The sequence below is a fragment of the Mastigoproctus giganteus genome, chromosome 8, assembly GCF_048544385.1.
Source record: "Mastigoproctus giganteus isolate SK-2022 chromosome 8, ASM4854438v1, whole genome shotgun sequence".
NCBI classification, from domain to species: domain Eukaryota; kingdom Metazoa; phylum Arthropoda; class Arachnida; order Uropygi; family Thelyphonidae; genus Mastigoproctus; species Mastigoproctus giganteus.
The window spans coordinates 210,854,641-210,881,897 of NC_143582.1; the positions used below are offsets into that span (position 1 = coordinate 210,854,641).

General features: G+C 37.5%; 1 protein-coding gene across 3 annotated transcripts in view; it reads left to right on the forward strand.

Moving 5' to 3' along the window:
* LOC150082242 (protein Obscurin-like) overlaps window positions 1-27,257 on the forward strand; it is an 865,351-nt gene that overhangs the window by 203,621 nt on the left and 634,473 nt on the right. For 2 of the 3 annotated variants that reach the window (XM_090379203.1, XM_090379205.1), the window contains 4 exons: window positions 85-249; window positions 7,211-7,348; window positions 14,516-14,675; window positions 21,929-22,456. In XM_090379203.1, the coding sequence (XP_090235329.1) occupies window positions 85-249; window positions 7,211-7,348; window positions 14,516-14,675; window positions 21,929-22,456 (991 nt within the window). The remainder of the gene's footprint in view (window positions 1-84; window positions 250-7,210; window positions 7,349-14,515; window positions 14,676-21,928; window positions 22,457-27,257) is intronic. The other variant, XM_090379204.1, reaches the window with a different exon arrangement.

Sequence of the window (27,257 nt, forward strand, 5' to 3'; positions counted from 1 at the left end):
TTATTTTCTTGATCTCATTTGTTTAAGTATTTTCAAATATATCCAGAATATTCCAAAATTAACAAAATTTTGTTTATATTTTAGGAAATCATCAAATACAGTAAAAAGCTAAAAGATGATACCTCTGACCTTCAAAAAGCGTTGGATTTCTTACAAAGCATTCCCAGACGAGTTACCGATGCCAAATACATTTGTGCAATAGAAGGGTGTAGTGGAAATCTATATAAGATTGGAAATCTTCTGAAACACGTGAGTTCTTTTGGACTTTGATTTAATTTAAAGATACTTCCTTTTACTACGTTTCGAAATTAATAACACAAGACATAACACAACTCAAAATGTAGTAGTAGTAGTAGTGGCATGTGACGCAAGAAAGCAAGCGTATGAGCTTATGTAGCATCAGCCAAAAAAAAAAAAAAAAAAAAAATTTACAAAACAAATCCCTCGAAATGTTTGTCCAGTTCCTCCTTAAATTTATTTAACCTATCAACTTCCACAACGACAGATAGAAGTTTGTTCCAGCAATTAACCACCCGCTGGCTAAAGGCAAATTTCCGCACATCTATTCTACATCTGTCCTTCCTCAATTTGAATTTATGCCTCCTTAGGTTCGTAATCTGAACAAGTGGAGCAATCCCATCAGAATTCGGCTTGCTCATTCTCAATCAGATCACCTCGCAGGTGCCAAGTCTCCAGCCGCTGAAATTTGCAGAACTTAAGCCTCTCTTGGTAAAAGGATCCCTTCATTCCCCTCACCAATCTTGTTGCCCTTCTCTGTACACGCTCAAGTAAATCTACATCCTTCCTAAAATGAGGCCTCCAGACCTGTACGCAGTACTCAAGGCGTGGCCTGACCATTGGCTTATACAGAGGGATAATCACCTCCTTTTCCCTGCTAGCAAAATTCCTGTATATCATTGACAAAACCCCCATGACCTGCCCTGGCAACCTGTCTGCATTGCTCAGAAAACTTCATATCTGCCTGCACAATCACTCCCAGATCTTTTTCATTTTCTACCACCCTAAGTGTAGTACCACAGAGTTAGTACATTCCCCTTGTGTTACTGTGACCCATGTGCAGTACTTTGCATTTGTCAATGTTAAACTTCAGTTGCCACTTCTCAGCCCATCTGCCCAAATTTTCTAGATCCTGTTGCAGTAGCACACTGCCATTACTGTCATTAACAACCCTGCCAACCTTTGTATCATCTGCAAACTTCGACACTAAGCCTGATATACCTTCATCAATATCATTGATAAATATACAAAACAACAGTGGACTCAACACCGAACCCCGTGGGACTCCACTAATAACATTAGTCCACGAAGAGCACCACCCATTGATTACCACCCTCTGTCTTCTCCCACTCAACCATCCTTTTATCCATTGTAGCAACTTACCCTTAATACCATTCTGCTCCAATTTGTACAGTAGTCCATGCGCAACAGTGTCACAAAGACATATGTGTCATATGTCTTTGTGATCATTTTCATTGCGAGATTTACAGTGAACACAAAAGCTAATTACAATTAGAGTACACCTTAGTTTAATTTATAACAAAATGAATAACTGTGTATTTAAAATATTTTGGTTGTGGGTTCTTTAAATACGGAAATTGTAATCCTCTGATCAGAAGCGATTTAGACTACTGGACTTAAGGACGATGACCTGCCAGAGTGTTCGACTGCCGTTGGCTAACAAGGTGTTGAAAAGTGACAAAGTTCTTGAGATCCTATCCATTTACCATTGCCAGTAAACTGACTTGAGAGTTGGCCCAAACGGCTTTATAGTGCTTTCTTGCGCACTATGCTACCCCTCTGATTTATATACACTCAGTAATCATTGAATTATGATCACCTCATCCTTAATGGACTATGCTGCATACGCGCGCAGTATAAAAAGCCAAATAGTTTTGTACGCTAGAACAGTGGTAATTTGCATCTCATCGTACGAGTCAAAGTGATGCAGTAACAAATATGTGACGTAATAAACATATCACGCAGTTTCAAAAGGAAGGTTTGTAGGAGCTCATGTGTGTCAGGTGCTTCCACATCGGAAACGGCATGTCTTGTCGATTTCTCACCGCCCACTGTGGTCAAGGTGAACGAAGAATGGTGTCGAACCACCTCCCGCCGACAGAACTGCTAAGGATTACGCAAGGTGGATGTTCGTCGTAAGCGAAGGGTGCAGCGGGTTATCAGGGCTCAATACCAGGTCACTGTTGACATTTGGCATCGTATTACAATATGAGGAATTCAAGAACAATATCCCGAATGAGGTGCGCCGCACATTCAGATATACGAAGTTCCACAGCAAACGACCCAAGAGACACCTTCTCCTCACCGCTGATCATCGTCGACAATGAATGTTTGTTGTTGTTTGTTTGTTATTTAGTTTTTAGGAGCATTAGCAACTAAGGCCATATTGCTCCGAGGACATGCGGTGGTCATTCCCTGACCTTTCCGCATCCTCCGTATTTGGTGACAGCGAATGATCTGGTGTCAGTAACATGCTGGTTGGACACTGAAAACGAGTGTGCTGGTCGTATGAGTCCAAATACGTAATTACTGTCATAAAGTATAGACATAACTACTGTCAGGGGTAAATAGACCAACTGATGATGTTACCTACAGCAAATTCTAAATGGGAAGCATTCGAAGGATTAATATTAGAAGCTACTAGGCTTTTCATACCGACGAAGAAATACTGTTTAAGGCTTAGACCTAAATGGATGTCAGATGAACTGTTGACACAAGTTTTTTTTTTTTTTTTTTTTGTTAGTTGTTGGCGCATCAGCTTCTATGGCCATATTGCACCTCCCAAAGTTTTTGCATTTTACTGTGATCGATCCAAGCCCGAGGCGGGAATCGAACCCGCGACCTTTGGGTTACAAGTATGCGGCTTGCCCCATGAGTGACAATGAAGAGAAACAGACGTGAGACAAAGGCCATTTTGTAGACCTGAAGAGGGCACTCTAGCCCTCTTCACCTATAATTCCTAACTCCCCGGGAGGAGGGGACGGCCACACGGCCCCCCTTCTCGCCATCCCTTGTTTCCTCTCTGGTGGGGCATGGGCATGCCTCACTGAAACTGGGGCCGCCTTCTCTATTGGCTCCATACTTCTGCCTTTCCCCCCCAGTCTTCTGTCTCCCTCCCCTCTATCTTCACGCTAGCGAAGTCCCACACATCAAAATTAATACATCAAAACCGCCATACGCCCAGCATTCGGTCTAAGAAATTAAAGCGATAATATCCCCACGTCAACGCAAATAACAAAAAACACTTTATTTTATTTTCTTGATAACCATTGGAATATGCCACCCAAAGTTTTTTTTTTTTTTTTTTTTTTGGTCCTAGCCGCCGAAATCTCAGGAAACTAAGCGGCAGGACCTGCCAGAGTAAACTAAGTCTACGGAGTTCCTGGCCTGCCTCCACGGGGGAATGAGTGGGGCAACGTTGGATCCCAACAGGGGTCCAGCGGCTAAATGGCCAGAAGAACAACGATACACGACATTACACGATCCAAGATCCATACACTTTTAAATCTCTGGCATTTACAGTGTACTGTAATACACCACAACGTAAACTACGCGTAGATGGGGGGAACCCCTGGTGCCGCTTGACCCTAAAAACACTTACACTTACCTTTGGGTTGCCAGGCAGGCACTTTACCTACCTGGCTAGCCCGGTCGGCTGTTGACACAAGTGGCAGAGAATAAAAATGCATGGGATGCATATAAGTTATCAGGCTACACAGAAGCCTATGGTAGATATAAATTAGCCTGTAATTAAGTCACAAAGGAGGTTAGGCATGCTAAGGCAGATTATGAGGTGTCTCTGGCAAAGAATACAAAGAAAAGCAGCAAAGACGTCTATGCGTATACTAGGGATTTCCGAAAAGTAAGGTAACACATTTTTTTTCTTAATAATGGTGAAAGGGAATGAGATGAAACGCGGTGGACAGATAGACCAGTTAATAACGTTCAAAAAGACCGCCAGTGCAGTATTGCGTACTGTCGCCTCACAGTAGATTCTAGTTGCAAAATGGCGGTTACCGTGCGAGTGTGGTCCAAAACAGGTGTTCGTGAAGTTATTCGTTTTTTGCAAGCAAACAGGTCTTCACCAAGTGACATTCACCTTAAACTGGTTGCTGTGTATAGCGAAAAGGTGATGACAAAGAAGTAGGTGTGTTTTTGGTGAAATGAATTTAAAGCGGCCGTGTTGACATTGAGGATCGACATCGGGAGGGCAGGCCTTCATCGAGCCAGACAGAAGACAACATTTTGCGCATTAAGGGCATCGTTCTTGAAAACAGGCGAGTGAAACTGCGTGGAATTGCACAAATAGCGAACGTGAGTAAGTCGACTGTTCACGATGTCCTTGACTTTCGAAAAGTGTGCTGCCGCTGGGTGCCCCGACATTTGTCAGAGGGTCACTACCCGCACCACTCGTGAGTGGTTGCGCCGTAATCGTTGGGAAACTCTGCTACATCCCCCCTACAGGCCAGATTTAGCGCCTTCAGACTGCCATTTGTTTGGCCCTCTGAAAAAATACCTTTGAGGAAGTTCATCAGGCGGTGCGATGTTGGTTACTGCGTGTGGCCGCACTGATTTCTTCAGTACTGTTATTAATAAACTGATCCATCGTTGGGACAAGCGCATCAATAAAACTGGAGACTCTGTGGAGAAGTAGTGCATGTTCACTTATTTCTTGGTGTGTAATTTCAACTTCGTATTATTAAACATCATCATCGAGAGAAAATGTGTTACCTTACTTTTCGGAAACCCCTCGTATTAACAGTAGAAGGAAACGATTGAATCACATTGGGCTACTTGATGCCAGTGGGCTAACTATTGATGACCCTACTCAGGTTGCAGACAAATTGAATAGATATTTTTCACCTACATTCACAAATGAAGAATTCTTTAGGGAAGGGGATGCCAGAAGTTTATCAGACTACAACGAGGAGCTTTATGACTTTGTGATAGCTGAAAGGAAAGTGGAGGAGCAGTTGTTGAGGATGGACATACTAAAGGCACCTGGGGTGGACGGGCTCTAGCCAATCATATTAAGAGAGGCAGCAAAGGAGGTAAGCAAGCCTTTAGTCATAATTTTCAAAGCATCCTTGGATTCAGGGGAGGTACCCATGGACTGGTGATGTGCGAATGTATCCCCAATTCACAAAGGGGGATCAAAGGTGATGTGAATAATTACAGACCTGTTAGCTTAACATCTGTTCCAGGGAAAATAATGGAGTCACTGGTTAAAAAATTGATCCAGGACCAGCTACACAGGATTACAGCTATACTTCAGACATAGCATGGGTTTGTTAGGGGGAAATCTTGTCTGTCCAATTTAATTAGATAACATGTGGTCACAAAGGAAATGGATGCAAAAATTAATTTATATCATATACAGTACTTGGATTTCAGAAAGGCTTTTGATACTGTTGCACATAAAAGAATTCTGTACAAACTGGAGAAATATGTGGCATTAAGGGTAAGTTGCCGTTATGGCTAAAAGGGATGGTTAAGTGGAAGAAGACAGGGTGGTTATCAATGGGTACTGCTCTTCGTGGAATAATGTATCAGTAGAGTTCCCCAGGGTTCAATGCTGGGCCCACTGTTGTTTTCGATATTTAACAATGATATTGATGACGGTATATCAGGCTTAATGTCTAAGTTTGCAGACGATATCCAGGTTGGCAGGGTGGTTAACAAGAGTAGTCTGGATGAGCTACTGCAGCAAGATCTGGGGAAATTGGGCCGATGAGCCGAGAAATGGCAGCTGAAGTTTAACATTGACAAATGTAAGGTACTACACCTATGGTAGTAGAAAATGAAAAAAGACCTGGGGGTAATTGCGCAGTCAGATATGAAATTTTGTGAGCAATGCAGACACATTGCCAGAACAGCTCATGGGTTTTGTCAATGATATACAGAAACTATGCTATCAGAGATAAGGAGGTAATTATCCTTTTGTACAAGGCCATGGTTAGGCCTCATCTTGAGTATCGTACACAGGTCTGAAGGACTCACTTTAGGAAGGCTGTAGAAATGCTTGAACGAGTGGAGAGGAGGGGCAACCAGATTGGTAAAGGGAACAAATGGGTGCTCTTACCTTGAAAGGCTTCATGTCTGCAAATTGTACCGTCTGGAGACTAGGCGCCTGCGAGATGAACTGATTCGATGTTTAAGAATTTAAATGGATTGAGCAAGTTCAATGCTGATAGTGTTCTTCCTCGTGCTCAGACTACATACTTGAGGGGGGGGTATAAATTCAAATTCAAGAAAGGCGGTTGTAGGACAGATGTGGGAGACTGGCCTTCAGCCAGCGGGTATTTGATTGTTGGAACAAACTTCCATCTATTTTGTTGAAGTGGGCAGTTTGAATTAAGTTGAAGGAAGAACTCAACAAACTATTGAAGGGGATGGACGGTTAACGAGAGAATTTTTTTTTTATTGATGCTATATAAGCTTGCTTTCTTGTATTACTTGCTGCAACTTATACTTATACTAATAACACACTAAAATCGGCAATTAGCAAAGGATCCAAAGCTGATCCTTGAGGAACTACACAATTTTAGTTGTTCAAATTCGAGAACTTACCATTATTTATAATGATGAGACTCCTCTTATGTTAAAACTGTGTAGCCAAGTAAATGCAGATCATTACACTCCACATTGCTTAAGTATTTCCAATAAAAGATTTTTTTTACAGAGTGTAAAGCTTTTCTAAGGTTAAGTTATAATTGTAAAGTGTAAATATTGGCATTAACGCTCACCAAGCGTGCGCTCATAACTATATGTGTATTATGTCTGTAGAAGCGTGTTCAAAAGCCGGTTTGTTATGCGGTCTCTAAAACTCAGAATAACGCACTGGGGGCAGTTCTGCAACTTTCGCCCGAGATCGGCTAACTACAGTCGCGATTGAAGAGGACTTTAGAAATTTCTCCAGTCACAGCCAGCAATCGAATTCAGAACTCTCCAAATGAGTTCAATCAAGATGTAGAACATCCATTTGTAGTCCTTAAATTAAATATTTCCACAAATCAGCGTTAGATATAAGTAGATTTGTTAGTGTACATCTGCTAAGAAAACCATGATATTCTTCACTGATAATTTTATTAATAAAAGAATTCTGATAATTGACCAAAAATTTCCTTCTGTGATCTTATTCTACGAATTAAGAGTTTGTGTTTTATTTCAGGACTGGTTCGAAGTAACAGACGTTTCTAACGTAACTGCCGAAAGGTACGTCTTTCTTTTCAAGGGCCGTTTGCTTATAACGGAAGTGAGGAAACTCTATCCTGAGGTAGACAGTTATCATGCTAAGAATGCCATTAAGGTAAGACGCATAGTTTTACAATTATTAATAATAAAAAGTTTCTTTATTAATTTAAAGCTAATACAGCAGTGATTATCGAGACATTAGAGGATTCTTTAGTACGTTATTATGGTGAAAAACATTTAATACCTTTAATTGAAGGTCCTTGGGTGCATTTGAAAAGACCCCGAAATCATCTGAAAAAAAACGGTCTTATCAATTACAAAAACACAACACAGAGTAACATGAAATTTTAAAATTAACCTTAAGAAAACAAGAAAATTAACTGTGTATTGCGTTTTTGTAATCGATAAGAATGTTTTGTTATCGATTATTATCGATTACAAAAACTTGTCGTTTTTCTAATCGATAAGACAGTTAGATTTAATGAAAAGATCATGTTTAAATCGCTAATAAGTTTGGGCATTCGCGTTAATATGCTTATTCTACTAAACCCTTTAAACTTTGTGTTGTTTCTTTATTTTTGAAGGTAGAAATGCAGCTCAGATAGACAGGCTATTTATGTGGCATGGATCTGTTATGACCATTACGGAAAGTTAATACACTACATTTTGAAATGTTGGGGAAATTAATGAGGCAAAATGTAGACGATCGGAAGCTTGCAAAGATTTTGTTCAAAAAACTGAGGAGACAAAAAGAAGTCTATCAGTTGTAATCATTCTATCATTCACTATGTTGAATGATAGAATGATTTGAACAAAATCTTTTGCAAGCATTCAGCTGTCTAAATTTTTCTTCATCACGCAATGTGGAACAAATTTATTTATTTATTGTTATTATTACTTTTTATCCTTATGGGATTTTTTTCACCCTGTGACGGTACTCGTAGCAGATGCACGGGATGGTTGGTTGTGTTTGGTAACTATTATTATTCACACCATTTTTCTGGACATGAAATCTGCTTTCGACTCAATCCAAATAACACCCCTTCTTGCCTTACTTGAGAGATTCTACGGGATATCCGGAAATATGCTCGAGATCCTCAATAATTTGCTATCTAGGAGAATGCTTCACTTCAAAGGCGATGGCATTACAGTCACTAAAAGCATCGAAGTAGGGATCCCACAAGGTGGTTGTCTCTCAGTCTTGTTATTTGCGGCAATATTCGTTCCACTAATGGATCAAATTCCAGCTTTCCTATCTGATGCTGATGATATTGTTTGCTACTTGCCATGCAAACGCCATGTTGGTGATTCACAAGAAAGACAAACCGCCTCTGAATCTGTAAACAGCTACCTAAATACATTCTATAAGTATGCTAATTTTTTTGGCCTGTCAGTCAATCCAGAGAAATCAAACTATCTCATCTTTAAGCCAAGTCGGATGACTTCTACTGATACTGCATCTTCTCTACTTCCGGAATTGGGAGGAAATGTTCTGACTCCCACAGACAGTGTCACATTCCTAGGAGTAATCCTTGATGCCAACCTCACCTATAAAAAACAAATCCAAGCTCAGTATTTCAAAGCCCTGAGAGCGTTCTGGGGAATGAAAATTGATCTGTGCAAAACGCACAATAAGCAAATAATCAAGAAATACCTTGCAACTTACTTCTGTAGTGCACTCTCCTGTGCCGTGGAAGTTTGGTCGGCGGCACCACCCACCAGCCTCAGGAAACTATGGGGCCTCGAATTCTGGGTGCTGAAGTGGGCCAACGTGTGCTCGCACCAAATCTACACAACATCTAAATCCACTCTCTGCTGCAACCTGCAATATACGCACATAGTCCATAGAGCCCATGTGCTAAAAATAAAGTCATTCCTTCATTTGTGCTCAGCTAAGCAGGATCACATCAACATCTGGAACACGGTTGGTTGGCGTTTGCCAGGCAGACATCTCCGTAGTACCCCCTCCTTGTGCTCAAGGCTCCAGCGGTTACAGAATTTCAAGAGACACTTCCCTAATGTAACTCTGGACACTCTCAACTCGCTCGACATCGACATCGACCTGTGGACTATACACAAGGCATATCGAGATGGCATCTTGTCCCATCTTGCTGTTTGTAAAGGACATTTATGTAAGTGCCGATGTTAGTTAGCCGATGTCATTTCATGTTCTGTTCAACTTGTAGTCCTTTTTCGCTGTAATTACTACTTCATTTTTACATTTTGATTATCATCAAAAAATTTCCTATTAAATTACCTATTGACGCCAAAAGTTTTCTAATTTTTTTGGCCAGGGAGTGTAGTTTTTTTTTTTTACATCAGTTTAATTCTATGAATATACAAAGCTTGAAACCTTCGAACAACTCTTGTTGTCCAACAGCATGGATGTAATCTGTTTATCAGAAACATGGCTTGAACCTGACCAGGAGTCAATAGCCTATGCTCCGGCCGCTGGATTTTCATCGTTCTTCACGTCAAGATCTCAATCTAGAGGTGGCGGTGTTGCCATCTTCGTCAAAGATTCCAACCTGAAATTTGTGCACGTCACATCTAGCAACTCCTTATTTTATGAAGCAATACTCGTGACTGTGAAGTTTAATGCCTGTTTAATCGATTTATCGGCAATCTACATACCCCCAGCTCCAGATATTGCAACAATTGACGATGCTACCGGCTGGATAATGAGTAAGTTACACCCTTCTGCTACGCACATACTCTGCGACGATTTTAATCTTCCACCCCACCTGAGCCCTCTCTTTCAACGACTAATGTACAATCTTTCTCCATTAAAGTTGACGATTATCAATGAGGAGCCAACGAGAGGCACCAATCGCCTTGACTTGATTCTATGTTCTGGAATTTGCAGAGTCGACATTCCACCAGAAACGTCCTTCAATTCAGATCACGACCCAATTGCATTACTTCTTGTTCTGCCTATGCCCAACTTCAATTGCCATAATACTGTTGAAAAGAAAATCATATTCTCTCCGAATTTTCTGGATCCAAAAAAGTGCCTCGAGGCAGCGCAGTCTATTCCATGGCATGTGCTTGATGGATGTGACCCAATCCTCTCAGTTGATCTAATCACTAGATGGATAAATACAGTCACCCTCTATGCGTCAGCTAAAACCGTACACATTTCTCCAAGAACTAGAGCTTGGTGGACCAAAGATCTAGCGTGCAGTTTCCACAACAAACAGTACCTTCACAGGCAGTGGAAAATCTCTGGCACAACCCAAGATCGAATCCTATACTCCAGAACAAGAGCTATGTTCAACAGACTCAAGGCATCAGCATTAAAGAGATACACTGATGCTACCTTGTCTAAAGGAAAAGCGCCATACCCATCAAGACACAGTCGCATTAATTCAAATCTTGATCTAGATAACTGGATGGACTACATTTCAAGATTCAAAACCAATTCCGCCTCTGCTGAAATTCCTCTCCAAAACTCCCAATTTGCTCCTACTGATGACCTTTCCATAATTTCCATCACAAGACAGCAACTGATATATGCTATTAACTCCCTGCGACCATCTAGTACCGCAGGCCGAGATAAGATACCTCATTTCATAATTAAATGCCTTAGCCCCTATATCCTAGATTCATTACTCTCAATCTACAACTCTATTCTTTCCACACGAGTTTTCCCTACTCAGTGGAATGAATACTCTGTGAGACCACTGCCTAAGGTCAAAGCACCAACAAGCCTAAAAGATTTCAGACCAATCTCAACTTCTTCCACCCTCCTGAAACTTCTAGAAAAGGTACTCCTTCCAGCATTAAACAAACAGCTGATGCCACAGAAGCCGAAACAGTTCCATTTCGCAGTCGAAAATAGATCCACCATAACAAACCTCATGGCCGCACAGACATCAATTCTTCAAGCCTTCGAAACTAAATCTGAATTAGCTATAGTGTACGCTGACATTGAAGCTGCTTTTTACAGCCTAGACGTCACAGCCCTTCTCAGACTCCTGCAATTCTTCTTCAGGATTAATGGAGACCTACTAGCTTTCCTCACCGCCTTATTGAAGAATAGAAGTGTCCACCTCACTTTGAAGAAAACCCACTTTACAAGAAAAATTAATGCAGGAGTCCCACAAGGTGGTGTCCTGTCTGGCCTTCTCTTCCCAGCGATTCTGATTCCTTTCATGAGTCCTCGTGATGATGCTCTAATATATGCCGACGATATAAAGTTTCTTACCTTAATTCCACCATCTGCAAACCCAATGGCAATTACGTCTTCCATCACAGAGAACTTGACCACTCTTTCAACTTACTTGAAGATGTTTGGATTAAACCTTAACCCGTCAAAATCTGCAATAATGACTTACTCATTAAAACAGCAACCAACAATAATTCAACCTTCAGTTTTAGGTACTCTAATTCCAGTGGTTACCTGCCATAAAGATCTCGGGGTCTATTTTGATCCGAAGCTGAAATTTAATGATCACACAGAATACCTCCGGAAGCGTTTTAACACCCTACGCTGGAAAGCGAAACAACACTTACTTCATTCCAACGATGCCGCTACCACTACCAGATATCTTCAAGCCACTGTTTATCCGGCTATTTTATACGCTGCTAAAATTTGGGCATCTGCGTCGCCTTCACTTCAAAAACCGGTGTTCTCGTGTGAATACTGGACCTTGAAATGGGCCACAAATAAGCATCGCCGACCCCCTCAATTGAGAACAACTGACATGGCTGAGCAGCTAAATGTACCCAGGCTCCCGAGGTTAATTGACAGCAGGCGTTTAATGACTTCAGTAAAAATGTACACAGGAGTAATAAACGCCCCAAACATCTGGGATTTCTGTCAGTGGCACAATCCTACGCCATCCTTGAGGTCAGAGCCCACAGTAATCCTCAAATACAACCGGTTGAAACTCTGTAGTCGGTTCCTACCTGCCCAGGCACTCCCCAAAATTCAGGCACTGCTCCGTCTTGGAGTCGACCATCAGAAATTAGCTACCGACTACAAATACCGTCACATGCTCCTCGAGTGGATTCCATCTGTGGAACTGGGATAATTTCCTCCATATGACGTTTAGTCCTCATTTTTCATTATTATAATTTACATGTTTGTAACTCATAATTTCCATGTAATGGTATTTTTTTTCCTTTTTGCCAATTAATTTCATTTATAATTTCATTTATAATGTAAAACTCCTGGCCATATCGCCGTGTTGAGTATTATTGTCTCTAGTACATGTCCTGTACTTATTAGCAATAAAGAATTTATTTATTTATTTATTTATATATAAATTTCTGAATTAGGTAATTAACAGTAAACTCATATAAACCATATAACTAATTGAAATATTCACGGGAGTGATCATTTAATTCGCCGACTGGTGCAAGATCTTATCTTAATTGTCATCATCTGAATCTTCTGTGGATTTCTTCTTGAAATACTCTCCCTTGAACTTTATAAACTTTCGCCATCGTCGTACCCACGCATTAAATGCTTCTTGCAAGCCATTTTTCGAAAGACTGTGAAGTGCTTTTCAGAGCTTTCTTCAGACGTGGAAACAGGAAGAAATCACACGGGACTAAGTCTGGTGAATAAGGGGAATGTGGCAGAACCTGGGCACCTAGGGCTGTGATCACTGTCTGCACAATATTAGCCTATAAGGTCTGGCCTTGTCTTGATCGAGAAACCACTTCACACCGGAAAGTTCGGTCGTACCAGAATATGGCCGTCCTACCAAGACACTCATTACCATACACTTCATTCATCTCTTTTACTGTTTCCGATGCATTTAAGCCCCGCCTGACACAATAACGAATCACACATCGCTGTTCAATCTGTATATCCGACATGATACTTGCTTCAAAACGACCGTCAGTGACACGCGGATAAAAAAAAAAAACTCTTCACGCAGAACTAGCCCGGCAAGTACTGGCATGTATACACAGAGTCTGCTCAGTGGCGACTAGGTAGAGCGCCTCTAGCGGTAGTTATGGAAAGTTCGCGCGATAAACATAAAATCTTGCACCAGTCTGCGAATTAAATGATCACTCCTCGTATATAGTCCTAAATTATCCTATAACAATTTACAAGGTGCTGCTAAAAAGGAACGAAAAATATCTTTTAAATCATTTATTATTTTAAATACAACAATTTCAATGTTTATCCCCTTCAAAGTCCTCTCCAGCCGCGCCTTTGCAGCGCTCCATTCGCGATTTCCAGGTTCTAAAACAGCGGAAGTTCTCGGAAGATACTGCCTTTAATTGCTGCATTGTGTTCTTCGGAATGTCAGCTAAGTCCTCAAATCGTTTTCCTTTGAGGTGGATTTTCATTTTCGGGAACAGAAAAAAAGTCGCACGACGCCAGATCTGAATAATAAGGCTGGTGCTCCAATGTTGTAATCTTGTTTTTCGTTAAAAACTCTCTCACTGCGATAGAAGAATGACACAGCGCATTGTCACGATGAAAAACCGTCTGTCAAAATTGTTCGTACTGTTTCTTTGTCAACGTGTAAAAGTTTTGCGATTAGTCAAATGCTCATACGACGGTCTTGGCGCACGATCTCTCGAATTTTTTCAACATTCTCGTCTGTCGTTGAAGTTGGCGGTCTTCTTGTCGTCGTGGACATCTCCCCGTCCCTCGTGAACCGTTTGTGCCATTTGTACACACGTCGCTGAATCATAGTTTTATCACCGTGCACTTTTCGCAACATTTCCAACGTTTCTGCACCATTTTTACCAGGTTTTACTAAAAATTTAATAACAATCTAAAATTCTAAATTACAATCACTCATTTTTCCTCTGAAGGGCAAAAGCACTGATTCACCGTAGTTCAATGAAAACTTAACCGATTTCAACAAAACAAAAACTTATTTGTATAGGAAATATTCTTGTACAGATCAGATTTTCATATTTCACTTTAAACAAGCTACAGCGGAATATGAATGTTGTTGATATAAGCAGTAGTAATTCATTGGTAAACAACAATTCTCGTTTCATTTTAGCCACACCTTGTAGTAATCTCTTCATGCCTTTTTATTTTTAATTACCTATATGGTAAACTTGTTTGTATTAATCATATGTTCGGGTTAATTCTTCAGTCGTCATCCTTATTGTAAGCAGATATATCTTTAAAATGTATTTAGGGGTGCAGATTTCGTAGAAAAAATATAGTGGGGGAGATACAATAAAAGTTGAAGTGTAAAGGAAGCGTCAACAAAAATATTGAATAAAACTTTAAATAGTGAATTGTGTGCACTGTTTAAAATTTTATCAAACCATACTTTTCATGTGGTCTAATCAACAGCTTCAAGAAGTAGAAATAATCGAAAATATCCCAGAGGACCAACAAAAAATCGTTCTTCGACATCTAAGACACGACGAAAAGGGCTATCCTATAACTTTGAGGGCAAGAAGTATTGAGCAGAAGAATGCCTGGATTAAAGAAATAACTACCACTCCTCAAGGTAAGGAAAATTAATAACCACAAAGACAAAATCAAGTTTTAGTTTTTATATCATTCAAAAGAAAAAGAATAGAATGGTAAAAGAACTTTAAATAAACGTAATTTGGTAATTTAATTTGTGAAAAACGTAATTTAAATTAATGACAAATTTAAATTTATTTATTATGAAAGTGTAGCCAGGTTGCTTTAAAACCTTGGTATGTTTTATTTATCACATTATAAAATCTGTTCTCAATATAATGATAATCAATAGTTGATTCTTTGGAAAATTCTAAACCTTTTAATGTTTTAACATTAATTTGTAAGCTTGGTGCGCGTATATAGCCAACATGGTGGTGTCTGTTGATTTACCCTCACCTTTCCTTTTTTTACTGTGCTATTTCTGAACCGCTTACTTTAAAGTGTTTCCATCACGCACGTGTTTGTTTATAATCTTGGTTTTTGGCTCAAGGATAAATAGATTGCTTCGCTGAGCAATCTTGTGGTAATGCAGTGAAGCGTGCTTTGCCAATAGATGGCGAAGTGTGTTGCTAGCAGCGCCTCAAAGCGTACATTTTTGTTTCCTCTTTCTGTTTAGGAAAAGTTATTGAAAACAATATTGCGAATCTAGAAATTATTAAAATAATAATTCATGTTTATTTTTAATTGATTTCAAATACATTTCAGCTCTGTTAAAACATTTTTAATTGTTTTGTGATTATATTGAATAATGTGGTAATTCGGCAAAATTGCTTGATTTTTCGGTTTTGCAGGTCAAACACGTAAGGTTTTGGTTAAAATTTAAAACTGTTTCATCAATTTCTGATATGGTTTTTGAATGAAGACATTACTTAGTTGTATATAACGCAAACATACAGGTACAAAGAATAAGAGAAAAGATTTTTGTATTATTTCTTTGTCGTATTTTTTGTATCTGTATGGTTGTGTTAGGCACAGAAGAAGAGTCATAGAACAAAGATCTGAAGCGTCTGCGCCACTCTGTTTTAGATTATTTATCAGTATCGAATAATTATTTTAAACTCTTTACCCTTTTAGAGTTAGTATCATTATTTCTATTTTCATTACTGCTGCCTAGCATGAATCTCTTTACGAGCACAGAATTATAGTAAACTAAAGCATTTAAAAACTGCATCTAAGTATCCAAATATGGAGGGAATTAAACGATTTAATCTGAAAGATTAAATGATTTTGGAGACTCACCAGAACACAAAGCCAATTATTTAGATTGGCGTTTATTGGGAATTAAAATATATTTTATCAATTGTTAACTATTCTTATTAATACTGTAATTAATTATTAATTCTTCGAACTAGAACATTGATTATTCCAGATTCAGCACTGAAACGATGGCACTCTGCCAGAATAAAATTGCAAACTTCCTACGGCAATCATGACTGACCCTAGTTACTGGCGAGAAGAGCGACAGCTCAAAGCGCCTAGGTTTTAACTGCATCCTCCTAATTATCTATTTGTTCATTCATTCATTGTGATTGTTCTACTGAAGGCAAATTCTGGTTATTCCCCAGTGTCTTTCGAGCCTTTGTGTGTACAGGTCTGTAGTCATGTGTGTTCAAGGCTAGTTTGCCTGTATGTAGGGAAGGGAAAAGTAAATAAATTGCATGTTTTTCACTCATACCATCAGAAAATTCCTCTGTCTCTAACGAAACTCGAATCCAGACTTTACAGAAAGGATGCCAAGTTGACTAAGCCGCTATAAATGCCACGGGAGGTCTAGTTATTTGTGCATATATGTTATTAAGGGTGTGGGTGGTGCTAGAATGTGTGGTTGTCTCGGGTTCCAAAAATTCTCTATCTCGGCACTCACTTGTAATATTAATAATTTTATTATTATTATCATTAACATCATCGTCCAAAAACTGGGACTTTTCACTTAACAGATTATCTATTTTTTTTTTCTGAAAAACGGGACACTAACCGAAATTGATTTTCCCATATATGCAATGTTATTAATCGGAATTTATCTCTGGGACAAAACTTCGGATGAGCAGATAAGACCAAAAACTCTTCATTATGGATGATTTATGATCGAAATTTTCTTTATGGTTGTGAGAAATGTTTGTTTCATATTTTCATTATCAAGTTGCTCAGGGTTTGGTAATCTGTCGTACTGTGAATTTTATTTTCGTAAGCGACTTTGCACATTTGGTAGTGTGAGAAGGAAGATTTTTCTGAAAACATTCACGAGTTGCAAGAAATCTTTGGACAGAAGCTTGTAGAATTCCGATGAAGAAATATCACCTATCTCTTTTTTTAAGTCATGGTCTTGAAGTTTAGTCAACTCCACTTGCATATATTGAGATTCGAATCATCATAGGAGAATTTTAACTTGTACGGAGATATTTTGCAACAATAGTGTTAATAAAAAAAAAAAAAAAAAAGAAATCACAACGATTTCATGGACAATATAGTGTTAAAACATATCCCGAGATGCATATTAGTCAGTCAGTTTTGGAGGAAACCCTTGTATATTAAAGGATTTGTAGAAATGACTCTTTGGGTTAGGTATCGACTACTCCTTACTCAATAACCTGAAATGTTTTAGTTAACGTACTCAATACATTTGGCAAGTAGATCAGTGTCAAGAAGCATAGCAGTTTTATAATCATTTTTAAAGTAGCGAAAAGAATGTTAGCCATTTTTGAGATAAAAATGTTCTAAACGATTCTGTACATAATGCAAAGAAATTTGCTAACAACGTTTTCGTTATATTCTTTGATGAAGGACAATTTGAAGAATCCGCGATATATATTGACGTAACTTGAAAGTCACTCGTTGAGTCAAATGAATTTGGCCGAAGCTTTGAGTTATGTTGCATCCTTGAGATCACATATCGTTCCTTACAAGCTCCTCTTATCTTTGGGAATAATTACGGAAGTATACTATAATTCGAATATAAGAACGAGACGGAACAAGATCGGCAATTATTTTAATTTTTAAAAATTTATTTCCCTTTATTTCATTTTTTCAATCGGCCATGCAGAAAGAGGAGTTTATATGTGAGCTTATACTGGGTTTCGTAGGCGGTCTCTGGATAAAACTTCATTCCTTCTAAGACTGTCTAAGTGTTTAAAAAAACGAAAAAAAAAAAAAAAAAAACGTTTCTTCTGCCACAGCCTGGATTCGATATAGATTTTTTTCCCGAAATGGATGGCAACCGGCACATATTTTATGAAGAAATAAAATATTACTTACTGGTATTATCGATAAAGTACTAACGCAACACTTCCACTTCAATAGCACTCCAATTTGGATTATTTTTCAAGTGGAATAGTGCAGTGCTAGGATAAAGTACGTTTCACGATTGATAATCTCGTCGTCATTATTTGAAACAAGCAGGCTTCATGAATTGGCACCTTCAAGCTTTAGTGAAAACATTTAGTAAAGATGTGTTCGATGGCGAATTTTTTCTAGATAACACGTGCTCATTGCATGCAAAATTGGCAAGTACCTCCGGAACTCTCTGCGTTTAGATATATAAGACTATGTAGTTGGAATCTTTCCAGGACATCTTCAGACTTTTTTTTTTCTTTTTTTTAATGAAGTTGAAGGAAAATCTCTTCAGTTGATTCACATTATGAATGAACAGAAGACACTTCCAGGAAGTTTGTACGCTTAAATGAAAACTACTGCGAAAAAAATTGCTGTTTGATTTCCAGGCCACTATTTTTATGCTTTGCGGTTTGAATATGACCAACTTAGTTCAGCAGAATTCAGTGGCGTAACTATACCAATGCGGTGCATTGTGCATTGGGGCCCACTGCCCTCCTGGCCGGAAAAAAAAAAAAAAAAAAAAAAAAATTTGAGTAAAAATGTTAAGTTTTTTAGTTACGTTTATGATAAAAGTTACGGTTTACGAACAATAATTTTTTTAATAGCCGCTGCTTCCATGGCAATTTTTAAGGATTTGTTTTAAAGGAATTTTTTATTTTTACCAAAGCAAATATTTTCAGGAGGGGCCCACAGTAAACTTTGCATTGGGGCCCACTTTTTCTTGTTACGACACTTGCAGAGCTCCTTAACTCACCATTACTTACAAGTTTACTATATATTTTGTCATCATTCATAATGTTTATGATAATATCTTATAATTAGTACTAATCTAAAGAACGTTTAACAGTAAACTGTACTTGATCGAATTCATATGAATTACAAAGCTATTATAGCTATTAAAGCAATATTTTAAAGTTTTCACTCTCGATAATGTTCACAACTATCATAGTCACTGAGGTTAAACGGCATATAATACAGAAATTATTTCTGCTCTTCGGTGGAAGTTCATTTATTGTAACCCACTTAAAGAAGCTACTGAACACGTTTTTATTATTATTATTATTATTATTATTAATATTAATATTATCCCATTGCAAGTTTACTTCTGTAAAATTAAGTTCAAAGCATTCTGGTCGTTAAACTTCCCAAGAAAGTTTTACGAAACGTTAAAATAGTTAAGGGATTGAATTATTATAAACGACGCTAATCTACCACATGTAAAGAAAATTTTATTATTTTATTTATTAAATATTTTCTCTTTATTAATATTTAATTTATTTAATATGAAGATCTAACTTGTTTGAATACAACCTTCATAGAAACACTTTAAAGTCTCGCGACGTTTCAGGAAGTCACTGTTTCTCGTCGCGACTTCTCGAAATGTCACCAAAATGTTTAATTGTTTCTTTTAGGATATATTTAATTAAACTGCAACATTTTCGATATAACAACTTAAACTTTACATATGGTAGATTAGTGTCGCTTATTACAGTTAATTTCCATAAGGATGAACAACCATTTAACATATTTAACATCCCTCTTCCAACTAAGATAGTTAAGATAAAAAGATACTAAAAAAGGGTTTAGGGCTGAAAGCCTAAAACTATGGGAACTAGACGAACAAGTTAGTGAAAAGCTTCATTTTAGTTCGTAGTGAATCGCTGAAGTAGGTGACAGGGCCGGCTTCAGGGTCACAGGGCGCAAAAATTTAGGGGGCCCAAAATTCCCCGCAAATTCACTGATTTGCTGTAAATCTCAAGTCACCATCTTCCGAAAGTCGCAATATGAAGTCAATCTTACGTTCCGATTCAAGCTATTCGGAAGAGTTCGGATTTCAGTTATCGTGCATTCGAATGAATAAATAATATATTTGATACTATCCTTCAGGGGCTCTCATACATTGTTTCTTTTTTAAAATAAAAAAGTAAGTATTTTTCAGTTAAATAGTAAAAGTATAATGCATAAACTTAATAGGAAGTTGGAGAGGGCGCACCAAAAAGTCTCGCACAGGGCACTGATAGACCTGCGGCTGGGGCTGGTAGGTGAAATGGAATCGTTTTGTTACATCTCATATTGTGAACACCTTCACAATGAGTAGCCTGTTATTGCACTATCTCGAACAGTAGAGAAGAGGTAGTGTTCGAGGTAGTGCAATAACAGGCTACTCGTTGTGAAGGTGTTCACAGTATGAGATGTAACAGAAACGATGCATTTCACCTGCTCAGTGATTTACTACGAACTAAAATGATGCTTTGAACTAACTTCTTCATCTGATCAAAATATAATAAAAGTGATAAAATGATAAGAAAAAATAATAATAAGCACAGATGTGCCCAATAAAATGATTATTCATACTAGGTACCGTCTCTTCTTATTCTTATTTTTTTTTATTATTTTTATCATTAAAAACTCAGCAGCCGTTTTTTAAAATTCAAACACCATATTTCCGTAATTCTTCAGAATCATATACATGTTTATATAACTTAATTTTGATATAAGTTCCAGAATTTTTTTCACATACTTTTGAAGCACCCTATATATAATTCCCCATAGCTTTCATGTTGAAGTTGTTAATGAGTTGTTCACCATGTTGCTACGTGAATGGCATCAGGTCAAAGTTGGCAAATTTGTGGGCATGCACACACACACAGCAACTATCGAAATCTGGCGGGTTTCAAGTATAGGAGTGACTGCGACAAACGTTAAAAAATATATTCCACTTCTAGTACTTTTTTTTTTTTTTTTTTTTGCTTAGAGTCATCGCAGTACATTTTTATCTGAGAGAAAAAAAAAACAACAACATATGATTAAACAGTTATGCAAAATAAAATGGACAGAGATTCAATGACTTAGGATTCACATTTCCACAAACTTTCCAACATGCGCTTTTCCAAGTATAAAATTATTTCGAGGTTACTTCAGTCCTAATAATGACTTTGTTTCGCCCCCTGGTTAGCTTTTGCAGAATTTATCCCGAAACTTTATCCACGACTTTGCAGTAAATAAGCCCCTAATGAACACTGATAAACGATTACTGAATATATTAGGACTACTTCGTTTAATTATTATTATTTATTATTTATTTTTTTTGATGATGCTGAAGCTTGCATCATTTGCCACTACTAATGCTAATTCGCGGAGAGCAAATTTACCTGCAAGAAAAAAATATAAGGAATAAATTATCACTTACACGAAATACATATATCCAGGTTGACCTGTATTGAATAATATTGTACACTGAATAGTCAGTGGCTTGATCGTTTCTTCGTTCTTCAAATTGCTGTTATGTTAATAACTTCCAGCTTCGACAAACAAACAAAGAAGTTTCGATTTTCTCGGAAGTAATGCTATTTTCTTGCAAGTGAAGCCACTCATTTCTTTATTGAATTATGATCAGGAATAATGAAACAAGTGGAGTCTCAAGTGGCATCTTTAATCAAGGGCAAAGTGTCACAATCTCAGCCTTGAGAAACCTTTGCTCCCAACGAATGATGATACATTGCCAAGGAATTCCGGCGAGCTTATCTAAGTGTTCGTAGGGAAAACAGCAACGCACCTAAAAACAGCATCGTCGAAGGATACGTATTTAGCCGCTCTGGGGCAGTAGAGTGTTGACGGGGAAAAAAAGGGGGGTTTTGCTACACTCAGCCTCTTTCTCTAGGGGCATTTGCAGCTTTCAGCTGCTTACCCTTGTTAATAGTTTTGGATCCAGCCTGCATTCTCGCTGAATCGGGCTACAGCTGAAAGAACTACTCTGCGATACTATTATTTGCTCTTAATCGTTTCTACCCTACGGGCTTCCTTTGGGTGAAAATTAGGCTGCGTTATTTGCCGATGTAATGAAATAAGTAGCTGAATAATATAAGAAAATGCTAACTAAGCACTAAATACAGATTTCCATTTGGATACCATGTGCGTGTGTGAATTTGTGCTAATGTTGACCTTGGTTTGTTTCTCTTGTAGCTGTAGAAGATCTTGGTGAAGAAGAGCCAGCTGTAGTTTATGAAACTATCGAAGAACCTCAAGAACCTGAACCGAAGAAATTAAAGCTCGAGCAAGAACCGGAATCAAAAACAGTCGACGAATCTAAAACAGATCTTCCGTCTTCCGAAACAACAGCGCCGCAGCCTGTACCGATACCAGAATCGAGGACAGAAGAAAAAGAAGCCGAAAGTAAGCCGCAACCGGTAGAAGTAGAACCGAAGAAAGCAGAAACAGAATCCAGGAAAACCAAATCCGAATCCACATCAGAGGAACAAGAACCGGAATCAAAGCGATCAAAAGTTGAATCACCGCCCGAAAATAAAGGTGAGGCAGAACAAAGCGAAGCGTCAGAATTGCTTGTGGAAATGCAAGATGAAATATCAGATCCTCAACTCCAGTCTGATTCCGATGCCCGATTGGATATTTTGGATGGTTTGGATGCCTGTGAGGATGTGACTACCGCAATTTCCGAAAGTTTGCCTTCCGGAACCCTCTCCCCTATGGATGGTATGTGGTATGACACGTGCATGACCTGCATGACTTAATACCCATGACGCAATCTATAGAATATGTTGTACTATCAAATAGCATGAATTAAATGTAAAATAGTTTAGTTAATTATAAGTCACTCTAAGAAGATATTTTTATTTATAATTTTTAATAAAATTATTTATGATTTTCCCCAGTCATTAATATTTTGTATGATTTATCTGAACGTAAAATTCGGAAGTTAAAATAAATTTTGATCAATTGATTTATTAATTAAAATAAATCTTGGTAATATATTTTCTCGTTATTATGTGTTCATGACGAGAATAAAGGAACATGGTTGCGGTTACTTTTTAGAATTCAAGAAGATCAGGATAAAAAATATATAAAAATACATTTTATAATATTTTACAAACTTTTATTATAAAGGTAGATAAATGTTTTCTGCATGTAAAACGTTAATTCATAAAGATTTATTCATGTTGATTGTTATTATTTTTTTTAAGATTGCAAACTACCATTTGTGACTTCTTTTTTTTCTTCCTACCTCCTCCATTTAGAAAATTGGTTTGTTCCTACCACAGAGTAGTATTGTATCTTACTTCTCTGTGGTTGTTACATAGAAAATTTTCATCGTTCGGTTAATATTTGATAGGTTAATTATTTCAAATGAAACTAGATAATGCCATAAGATTACTCTTTATAATAATTGGGGCTTATTTCAAGCAAACTATGTGCCGCTACTTCTCCGCGTTGCATTTTATTTCTCCAGCCATTACTATTGTTAATTAAACAACATTGCATATATACTAATTTTTATATTAAGCTGAAATGTATTAACCGGTACCCCCGTGTTACGTTACGCGACGAACACAAGGTTGTGTGAAGTACGTGAACTGAGCAAAATAGTTGTAATTAGAAGGGGGGGGGGAAGACTTATAAGTGGGGTCATGTTTTTAATTGACTTTCATTTTTGTTTAGTGAAAAAAAGGTTAGATTTTCACGCAACTTCGGGAGAGATTCACGCAAAAACCGATCGTTGGTCACGGCCAGGGGTATTGGATACTAAAGTTTTACTTTATATTATATTATACTATAATTTCACTATATTATAATGTAACAGTGGCATATCCAGGTATCATCATAAGGGGGGGCAATTTTTGGTTAGGGGGCGTATGCCCTCTCTGCCCACCCCTGAATACGCTCCTGTAATGTATGTATATGAGGTACGATTTTTACGACTTCAAGAGGATGATTGAGTGCATTGCCCTGCAAAAACATGTTATGACATGTTTCATTCATGCATGAACCTGGTTAATGCAAATATTAGGCATTTTTGTTACGCTGCTTTGAATATGGCCATGCAATAGGCACTGAGTTACTGTAGATGTTGATTGAAAGCAAAAGAAAAAATTCAGAATAATTGAAATATGACTGCAGTTGTTGTTACTTAAATCGATTATTATAAAAACCTATAAATTTCTATAAAATATATAGACTTTTGGATAATAATTTATTTTATAAATAATAAACATCATATTGTGAAATCCTTCACAAGTTGGCCTACTTATTCTTCAAATAAGTGAAGCTTGCCCATTAGAGAAGACTACTGTTAATTATTTTCGGTTATGTACCACCATTCCAGACAGCAGTGTTCTGAAACTGTTTGGCTTTTCATCAGTGAGCGGGTAGGTACTCAGAGGTATAAGCGTGACAATCCAGTTGTGATTTTTTACACGATAAGAGAGGTGCCAAAAGATGTACCCACTTACTAATGAGAAGCGAGACAACTTTGAAACAGTCTTTCTGAGTGGTAGACTTATCTGAAAATAAGTAACAGATGTCTTCTCTAATGAGGAAGCATTACTTATTTGAAATATAAGTAGGGCACTTTTGAAGGAATTCACAAATATGAGATGATATAATAATGATGCCAATGTACAAACTTCGGTTTGTCTAAAACATTCAACTATGTAGTAATGATGCAAATGCACTAACTAACATCAAACTTTGAATTTTATATAGTTTGAGGCTTTCTGCCCTAAAATATTGTTAGTAGTACATGGATTATGTAATTTTATAGAGCCAAAAATTTAATAGAATTGTATTCATGTCATGTATTTATCAACCTTTGTTAACTTCTCTTTGTAAAGGTTTGTAACTTTGCCTACCTCTTTTGCTGCTTATTTTAATATAATTAGATAGATTCCATCAGAAGGACTGGTATAATGGAAAAGGTTAAGTAGATAGATGACTTACTTAACACTTAATTTCTGATGGCTTAAATTTAGCCAAAACACAGTTGCATTTTGATAACCTCTAGCCACTAGGTGTGTGTGTGTTTATGTGCGTGTAAAGGTAGAAAAAAGAAAACCATGTCATATCAAATACTAATGCATCTTTTGCCACATGGGAAACATGAGAGCAATCAGAAACATGGGAAAAATCAGAGCAATCACTGAAAACCAATGTATCACCACATCAGGCAGATATAAAACCAAGGCACAAAGTATATTGAAATTATTTGAGTTTTTTTTTTTTTTTTTTTTTTGTGAGAACCACAAGCACAAGAGGTGTCAGAACCTATAGTACTTAGTACGGGTTGAAAGTTGATAAGATGTAAAGATATGTGTTGACATTAGACTTGAATTTCTGTAAATTGTGATTTTGGGGAAATAATATGAAGGGAGGTGTTGTTCCAGAAAATGGAAGTTGAATGAGTAAATGAGGAAGGAGGAAAGTTGCTTCTGTGAGTTTAAAGTCGGACAGTAAAAGGACGTTGACTGGTTGTGGCATGTGTTCGGACTGGTTTGGAATAGAGAGAGAGAGTGGGAATTATAGAAGACAATTAAGAAGAACAGTGCCCATGAAAGTATCTATAGAAAAGGCATGCAGCAGAAACAGGACATCTATGAGACAAAGAGTAGAGAAATTTTGTTAGAGATGAGTCATTAATTAACTTAACTGTCCTTTTGAATGGAATCTAGAAGACTGAGAGAAGTTTTGGGGACACTGCCCCAGATTTGCAAACAATATTCCATGGTAGGATGGATTTGTACAGAGTGAACAGCTGTTTGGAAGAAAAGTAGCACTGAGTGAATGAGAAAACCCAGCTTTTTAGATGCAAAGGAAGCAATATTTGTAATGTGCTTGTGCCAAGAGAGATCAGAAGTCAGCGTAATCCCCAATAGAAATATATGATCTTGCCTAGAAATCAGAGTGTCATCAAAGATAAGCATAGGAGCAGAAGAATTAAGAATCCTTTTTGCAAGATATAAGACAGCACTGAGTTTTAGAAGGATTGAAATCAACTAAGTTATCTTTGCCCTACTAGAGAATTACCTGGAGATCAGCATTTAAGGAATTGGTAGTGGATATTTGAGAAGTTGAAGCTGTTTGTGCAGGCAAGATTTCTCAAAATGGAAGGCAGAATGCAGTGTGCTATTATCAGCAAGACCATGGGTAGGATTTCTGGTCAATGGAAGAAGGTCATTAATATACAAGAGGAAAAGAATGGGAGAAAGAATAGAACCTTGGGGAACACCAGCATAAATGGTATTCATGAAAGTACACACCCACAGTGAGTGATCAGAGAGAAAACTAGATACCCAATTACAAAAAACAGTTGGCAAATCATAAGATGGAAGCTTATTTAGAAGACCTTTATGCCAAACATGATCAAAAGCCTTTGAAATGTCAAGAGAACTTCTTGAGTTTCACCGAACTTTTCCATTGAATTTGTCCATAGATTGGGTAACATAAGCCAGAATATCACCAGTGGATTGACATTGATGGAATGCATACTGGCAATCATTGATCAGATGAAAGGTCACTAGATAATTTAAGAGTTGGCGGTTAATTGATTGAGTTACATATGAGATAACTTTAAACTTTAAAGATGTTAAGGGTTTAGACATTACAGGAGAAAAGAGAACTTAAAGATGGATTCTATATTAATGATCATTGCAAGTTGGTTATTGCTTCTCATTGTCTTTAACCACTTTATAACAAAATAGCCAATGATGTAGTCAGTTAACCTTCTTGAAGGTGGGTATCAGATAAAATTCCATTCACAAACCAGGAGATGGATATTTTTTACTATAAAGAGTATTCTTCATAACATAGTCGAGTGGTCAGGAGTGTGAGTGCAGTAGCATACACTCTTTGAGTGGTCCGGGGTTCAAGCCCGTGACTGCTAAATACGATTAACAATTTGTATCGATTGATTTATTGTAAACTCTACTGACCTGGTGGTTGTGCTGGGGTATAAACAGGAATATATATATATATATATATTTTATGGGGGGCAGCAGAGATGGGGAAAACCCCCAGTGTCATCAGACAACTAACTAACACAAGTACTTTATGGGTACTTTTAACTCTTTATTACTGGAGTTTGTCTTGATTTGTCAAGTAAGATACTTAATGCAATATTGAAGTTCTTAACTAGAAAGTGATCTGAAAAATGCTGTAATTACTAAAGCGGTACACACATATCTTATTACATTATAACAAGGCATAGTATTAAATATGATTATATCATAAGAAAGTCCCAATCAGGGGCTTGTCAAGGCTAGTTGATGCCTGGGTGTCAGCCCTCATTTGCTGCCCCCATGTATATATATACAGTATATGTATGTAAAATTTCATATTAGAAAGTACTGTATAAGAAATAGATAAATACATTTAAAAATGTTCGTTTTATTTCCATCCAATTAACAATTGTTATACAAGATAAATATCTCATACAAATACCACATAAAAGCTATATACATAATATAATTGAATTGTATAAAAGAAAAATTAACATTCTGAAATA